This window comes from Megalobrama amblycephala, linkage group LG1 (genome assembly GCF_018812025.1).
Source record: "Megalobrama amblycephala isolate DHTTF-2021 linkage group LG1, ASM1881202v1, whole genome shotgun sequence".
In the NCBI taxonomy this organism is placed as follows: domain Eukaryota; kingdom Metazoa; phylum Chordata; class Actinopteri; order Cypriniformes; family Xenocyprididae; genus Megalobrama; species Megalobrama amblycephala.
This window is the reverse complement of record NC_063044.1, coordinates 68146082-68153771: the sequence shown is the minus strand read 5'-3', so window position 1 is coordinate 68153771 and position 7690 is coordinate 68146082. Positions and strand designations below refer to the sequence as shown.

The 7690-nt window shown below is 43.0% G+C and overlaps 1 protein-coding gene across 1 annotated transcript; it reads right to left on the bottom strand.

Annotated features, from left to right (window-relative positions):
- Positions 1-3272: 3272 nt before the first annotated feature.
- LOC125247539 (endonuclease domain-containing 1 protein-like) lies at positions 3273-5438 on the bottom strand. Its single transcript, XM_048158896.1, has 2 exons — positions 4996-5438; positions 3273-4063 (listed from the first exon to the last, which is right to left on the bottom strand). The coding sequence occupies exons 1-2, from the start codon at positions 5305-5307 to the stop codon at positions 3467-3469; spliced, it is 909 nt and encodes a 302-aa protein (XP_048014853.1). The 5' UTR covers positions 5308-5438; the 3' UTR covers positions 3273-3466.
- Positions 5439-7690: the final 2252 nt, after the last annotated feature.

Below are 7690 nucleotides of genomic sequence, written 5' to 3'. Positions count from 1 at the left end.
ACAGTTGATATATATAATCTACGATAATATCTTTATTGTTGTTTTAATGATCTGACATTATCAAGTATGTCCACTTACTTTATGAAAACCAAACAGAAACACACCCATAGAGTGCACACATACACTACTAGTAGGTTAGAGGAGTGCACGTGCACGTTTTATATTTATATCATTTAATATTGTTAATCTATACCACACAGAGATATCCATTTTTTCTCCAAATATCAGCATGATTATAAATGTGCCAAATTGTTACAGTTTCAGTTTGTGTTTGGAATTTCAGTTTTTTATTTTTTTGATATGTTTCTGTGTTTATTTGTTCAGTTTTGTCACTCCTTTATCTGTCTTATCTGTGTTGGATTAATTATCTTGTTTCTGTTTGCTATTTAAGATGCTTGCTTTCCATCTCTGTCCGATCACTGCTGCGTTACTGTCTGTTTTCCTTGCATGGCCGCCTGTTTCTAAGAGTAATAATTAAATTTTAGTTTGGATTTGATCTCCTGGGTCTCCAGTCTGTTCTGAATACAGTGTTAAGTGACACATATTGCGTCTCTGAGCAACACATTATGGTGTTTCAAATCGGCTGAATGAATGATTCAATGATTCACTCATGAGCTGCATCCTGTTTCGGAGGCTGCGTCCTCCGGAGGTCACATTTGAAGGCTGCATACATCACCAGGGATGTCTTATTTAAGATAAGTAACAGTAATAAAACTGACTATTATTTTTCGTGAGACATAAAATACTGTAATTATACTGTAATTTCTTTCTTATTTTGGAATCTAACGGTTACTTTTTTAAAATGAGACCGCCTTGATGTATGCAGCTTTCAAATGCGATCTCCGGAGGACACAGCCTTCGAAAGGAGACCATAAAGACAGTCAAATGCTTTGTTCCTGTTCATGAATCAACCGTTTGAATGAATCGGTTGAATCTCTATGACTGTGTCCAAAAACTGAAAGATGCTGCCTCCGCAGGCAGGATATGGAGGTAGGAAGGCAACAAGGCCGAATCCAATGATACACTTTCTTGCAAACACATGAACATCTGGAGCAGCTGAAAACACAGGAATCGGTTCATCAGTTCCATCTCTATGAGAGCTGCTACTCTAAGAAAAAGCACTGCCACCCCTAGCCTGGATGCCAGCCGAACTTAGCCCCACCCACAACATTTTTAGGTCGGGAAGTTCGGTCTGGACTCGATCCGTAGAGGAGTAATTATGCCTGAACAGAAACTGTTCGGACCAATCACATTGTCAGGGCGATGATTGACAGATTATCACCAGAAATGTAATCAGCCACGTCATCAAAGAGCGCTTGGGTTGAATTAGTTTACAACAATGATGGCTGTTGTTGAAGAACTGAGATGTGTAGATTCCGCCATCGCGTCCGTTATAGAAGATATCGACAGCGCATTAATTTTAAAAGAGGAACAGAGGACAACATCAACAATGCGTCGCTCAACATACGTCACTTACTCTGTAGCTCTGATTGGTTGTAGGTCTATCCAATTGAGGTCTTTCCTGGATCGGTTGAAATACGCCCCCATAATCAAAGCCCAATGGAGCAGTATCAGACTCATATTCTGACTAGAATTGAGTATGACCACGTCAGGCTATGCCACCCCATCTGCGTCCCCAGAATTATCCTAGTATAATCCAATGATCCTACTACATCCTGTATCTGGAGATACCTACATCTGATTGATTGCATAGATGTATCCTTCACTGCCTTTGATATCCCACAACATTTAAGCTACAGAAAGAACCACATAGACTTAAAAAACAACATAACTAGGCTTATTTCATAGGCCCATTTTATTTTATTTTATTATTTTTTTAATAAAAATTTTAGCAGGGCAAGTAAAAATTTTAACCACGTGCCCGATCAGGCCAGTAGAAAATATCCTTAGCGTTGAGATCTGGTGAAGCTCAATAAACACAGTCTCAAAACACTGAAGCTACAAAAAGAACCACATACACTGAATTACTTATGACAAGCTAGACCTGTTCTGCTCTCAGTGGTATTATAGACTCCCAAATTTGAAATCAATCCTAATGGAATCAAACAATATCTTCAACTGGAAATGCAATATATTTCAGTTTATTTCGTCAGAGTTTCCATTAATCCAGTAGGATCTTTGGGTAAATTCATTTGAGACTGCTAGAACACAATCCTGTTGAAACTGTAACGAATTACCATTTTAGTTGACTCGTGCATATTTAGTTATATAAATATCTACCAGTATAAATGAATTACAAATGTAATCAACTTTCAATTATGTGATTAAGCCGTTTTAGTTCAGGAAGAGTAAACGTGTTACTTTCACTTTCGTTTTCATGACTCTAAATTCATGACTAGTAAAAGTTAATCATTTACCTGCTTGAATAGAATGCAAAGTCCAATGAAGAAGAAAAACACAAAGCAGAGCAGAAACATCGACATCCATAATCCCTATTGAAGCCATGTGTGAATTTTACTGACGTTTACATCGTTCCTTCATCAAAGACCGACGGCAGAAACTGCCGACCGCAGATTGACGTTTTTGCCAATGACGTCATCCGTATCTGGGCGGAAGTGAGGCTAAACTAAACCAGCACAATGAATTCATATTTATTTATAGCCAATACTAATGATGATTAAAATATCTAAAACTAAAACAATAAAAATGTGTATACATTAAAGTTAAAAGTAAATATAAAAAAAAAAATATACAGAAATATTTATAAAACTAACAAAAATTTAAAAAAAAAAATGGAAACGAACTAAAATTAAAATAAAAATATATATATATATAATTCAATATATTAGGAAACCCTTTATCAGCATCTCAATGATAATAAAATAACTCTGCTGTAGCCTATACTTATGACCTTTTTATTTTCTTTCTAAAGACCAGATACTGATTCTGGGATATTAAATACTAGCATAGCTTTTTTTTTTTTTTTTTCAGATGAACTCCATCATGCGCATCAGCTTTTGGTGGGTTTGCACTTTTTAAAAGTAACTGCATGACAGATTCAGACATTCAACCCATATTATCTACTCTTATAAACACCTTTTCAATTTAATTCGTTATTTAGGAATGCATGTTTGTGAAAGCAACTCACCCCAAAATGTACATTTTGTCATATTTTATCTTAAAGTCATTTCAAACCTGTTTTTAAGATAGAGTGGTGAACTATAATGCTTTTTTTTTAAAGTTGTGACAGTCAAAATCAATGACTTTAATGTGCTTGTGTCATGTTCAGTAGATAAATAACAAAGACTCACTTTTGCACTGAGAGTATAAGCTTTTATTTTGAAAGCATTTATTTGTCTTGCATTACATAGAGGTTGAAGAAATAACAGGGTCAGAAATATTTACTGTTATTCTCTCATGCCACCTTCACATTTAGACAAGCTTAGCTGAGCATGATTTGAGAGATCATTTAGCTGCATAATCAGGTACAAAATAATGCTGGAAATTATTTACTTAAGAGCCACCGAGGTAAATCTTCAGGACTGAATGATTTCATTTGTGTGAAATAATTGTAACAGTCTTCACTGAAGAGTGAGGATTGTTTATATTTATCCCACAGAAAATCCTCTAATTGCTTCAGCGTTTTTTCAGTGATTATTGGGTTTGGTTTTTTCTCACTTTTGTTTTCAGCCCAGTGAGCCTTGGATTGCCATGCTTTAGTATTAGTATTAAAGCAGCAGAAGACGGTCCACATGTGTGAAGGAATGTTGACTCTTTTATTCAAGAGTCTGTTACCAGGCACAGCTCCTGTCAGCACATACGCCAAGATTTTATCTGCGTTATTTTTGTCACGGCAGTTAGAATGCATGAACTCTCTAACATTTTGCTCCATATCTCTCCAACTACCACCATTAAAGCTTTTCTTCTGTGGCACAGTATTGGTCAGTGTGTATGTAGATTCGGCATTGGTTAAATCAGCTGCGTGGCCATTTGGAAATAAGTGACCACGTTCCAGTTCGTCTGCTATTCCCTGGTCCCAGTAGTCTTTGTCTATAGCCTGCTTGGCGCCTGGTACAGACATTGTGCCATCTAAAGGCTCAAGCTACAGAAGAGATGATAAACAAACAGAAAGAGATGTATAGCCATTAAAATTCTCAGAGAACTCTATATATACTCAGCAAAAAAAAAGAAACGTCCTCTGACTTTCAACTGTTTTTACTTTCAGTAAACTTAATGTGTAAATATTTGTATGAACACTAAAAGAGTCAACACCATAAGACCTAAACTAAAAATGCTTGACAATGTGTCCCTGTATGAAGGGAGGCTCAAAATCAAAAGTACCAGTCAGTATCTGGTGTGGCCACCAGCTGCTTGAAGTACTGCAGTGCATCTCCTCCTCATGGACTGGACCAGATTTGTCAGTTCTTGCTGTGAGATGTTACCCCACTCTTCCACCAAGTTCCTGGACATTTCTGGGGGGAATGGCCCTAGCCCTCACCCTGCGATCCAACAGGTCCCAGACGTGCTCAACATGTGGTCTTCCACTGCGAGGATGATCAGCTGTCCTTCCTGTCTCCCTGTAGCGCTGTCTCAGGCATCTCACAGTGCGGACATGGCAATTTATTGCCCTAGCCACATCAGCAGTCCTCATGCCTCCCTGCAGCATGCCTAATGCACGTTCATGCAGATGAGCAGGGACCCTGGGCATCTTTCTTTGGGTGTTTTTCACAGTCGGTAGACAAGTCTCTTTAGTGTCCTGCGTTTTTAGAACTGTGACCTTAAATGCCTACTTTTTGTAAGCTGTTAAGGTCTTAACGACCATTCCACAGGTGCATGTTAATTAATTGATTATGGTTAATTGAACATGCATGGAAAACATTGTTTAAACCCTTTACAATGAAGACCTGTAAAGTTATTTGGATTTTTACAACATTATTGTTGAAATGCACAGTCCTGAAAAAGGGACGTTTCTTTTTTTGCTGAGTATATAATTATATATAATTATAACTAACAATCCACCATGAGAAACATTACCTGTGGCTCCATCATCCATGGAATATGTGCTGTTTTATTATAATGCCCAGTATATTTGTAAGCTGAGAAAATAGGGATCTTCTTCGTTGTGTCATAGAGAGTTGCAAATCTGTATTTGTTGTCATACTTTTGACAGATTAGTTTGTAGTGGTTATTATCCTGCGAGGTTGAATCCTTCAGAACATCTTTAATATCTGGAGGCTGATCTTCAAAAAAAAAATTGCTGCATGTGCTGAATGATTCAACAACTTCAGTCATGATGAACGGAAAGCCCAACACCAGCAACACGGAGATGATAACAAACAGATGCATCTTCACCTGAACTGAATCTCAAACCAAAAGTAAAGCTGAAGAGGTAGAAATGTTGATGCAGTTCCACAGAAATGTCTCAAAATCGAGCCGTAATGATCATAGCTTTCCCTTGTACGCATTTAAATAGTGTTGCAGTGGAGACCACACCCACACACACTCATTACTATGAACTCAACTCCCTCCAAGTTTATAAGAAAACTCCAAAATTAGCAATGCACACCTTTTTCATTAAACAACTAAACACAAACTTGAATTCAAAGTAACCAGACAATAATGTAAAAATGACACACATTTTACATGGCAACAACAATAGAAAAAACATATTACATAGCAAATGTTAAGTAAAAATAAGCATTTGGTTGTCACGGGTGCACAAGAACAAGATGTAACAGATCCAAGTGCAGCATAAGTATTTATTGGGGAGTCCAGAAACGTAATCCAAGGCAGGCAAGAGGTCAAAATCCAGGTAATCAGTCCACAAAACAACAAGCCAGAGATATAAACAGTGCACGTAACAAATACAACGAACCACAACCAGGGACAGACACAACTGAGATTAAATAGACAAACACTAATTAACAAACACAAAACAGCTGGGTGCAATGATGAATGGTAATTAGTCCAGGGAGTGTATATGGGAAATGTAGTTCATGAAATGAGTGAAACAATGAGTCCGGGAAGGAGTGCCCTCTAGAGGCTGAAGGCACTCTCACAGGTGATCGTGACATTACCCCCCTCAAAGGAGCGGCTACCAGACGCTCCACCAGACAAAAAACAAAAACACAACAAAAAAAAAAAACTCAGGAGGGAGGTGGACAGGAGGAGGATCAGGGGAGGGATGGTGGGCCAGATCCAGGGTCCCCAACTGATAGCCAGGGTGGTGCTGGAGGAACTGACCAGGCTGGTTCCAGCGGTTCTAGAGTCCTGGCTGGGTGCCAGGGTGGTGCTGGAGGAACTGACCAGGCTGGTGCCAGCGCCTCTGGAATCCTGGCTGAGTGCCAGGGCGGTGCTGGCGGAACTGACCAGGCGGGTTCCAACGGTTCCAACGGCCGGGGCAGTGGCAGCAGGGCAGGAAGCCTGGACGACGGTGGCAGGACAGACGGCTTGGTTGACGGCGGCAGGACAGAAGATCTGGGCGGTGGCGGCAGAGCAGAAGGCTTGGACGGCGGCAGGGCAGTAGGCCAAGGGTGCTTCATGGCCATATCAGGGAGAGCGGACAGCTCGGTGACGGCCTCCGTGGCCGTATCAGAGAGAGCGGACAGCTCGGTGACGGCCTCCGTGGCCGTATCAAGGGGAGCGGACAGCTCGGTAACGGTCTCCGTGGCCGTATCAGGGAGAGCGGAGGACTCAGGGACGGCAGCGGGCTCAGACTGGGGCTGCTCTGGGACGGCAGCGTGCCCAGGCTGGGGCTGCTCTGGGACGGCAGCGTGCTCAGGCTGGGGCTGCTCTGGGACGGCAGCGTGCTCAAGCTGGGGCTGCTCTGGGACGGCAGCGTGCTCTGTAGTAGACTCACTGGCTGGAGCGGGCTCTGTAGTAGACTCACTGGCTGGAGCGGGCTCTGTAGTAGACTCACTGGCTGGAGCGGGCTCTGTAGTAGACTCACTGGCTGGAGCGGGCTCTGGAGTGGACTCACTGGCTGGAGCGGGCTCTGTAGTGGACTCACTGGCTGGAGCGGGCTCAGTAGTAGAGCCACTGGCTGGAGCGGGCTCAGTAGTAGAGCCACTGGCTGGAGCGGGCTCAGTAGTAGAGCCACTGGCTGGAGCGGACTCACTGGCTGGAGCGGACTCACTGGCTGGAGCGGACTCACTGGCTGGAGCGGGCTCTGGAGTGGACTCACTGACTGGAGCGGGCTCTGGAGTGGACTCACTGGCTGGAGCGGACTCACTGGCTGGAGCGGGCTCTGGAGTGGACTCACTGGCTGGAGCGGACTCACTGACTGAAGCGGGCTCTGGAATGGACTCACTGACTGAAGCGGGCTCTGGAGTGGACTCACTGACTGAAGCGGGCTCTGGAGTGGACTCACTGACTGGAGTGGACTCACTGGCTGGAGTGGACTCACTGGCTGGAGTGGACTCACTGGCTGGAGTGGACTCACTGGCTGGAGTGGACTCACTGGCTGGAGTGGACTCACTGGCTGGAGTGGACTCACTGGCTGGAGTGGACTCACTGGCTGGAGTGGACTCACTGGCTGGAGTGGACTCACTGGCTGGAGTGGACTCACTGGCTGGAGTGGACTCACTGGCTGGAGTGGACTCACTGGCTGGAGTGGACTCACTGGCTGGAGTGGACTCACTGGCTGGAGTGGACTCACTGGCTGGAGTGGACTCACTGGCTGGAGTGGACTCACTGGCTGGAGTGGACTCACTGGCTGGAGTGGACTCAC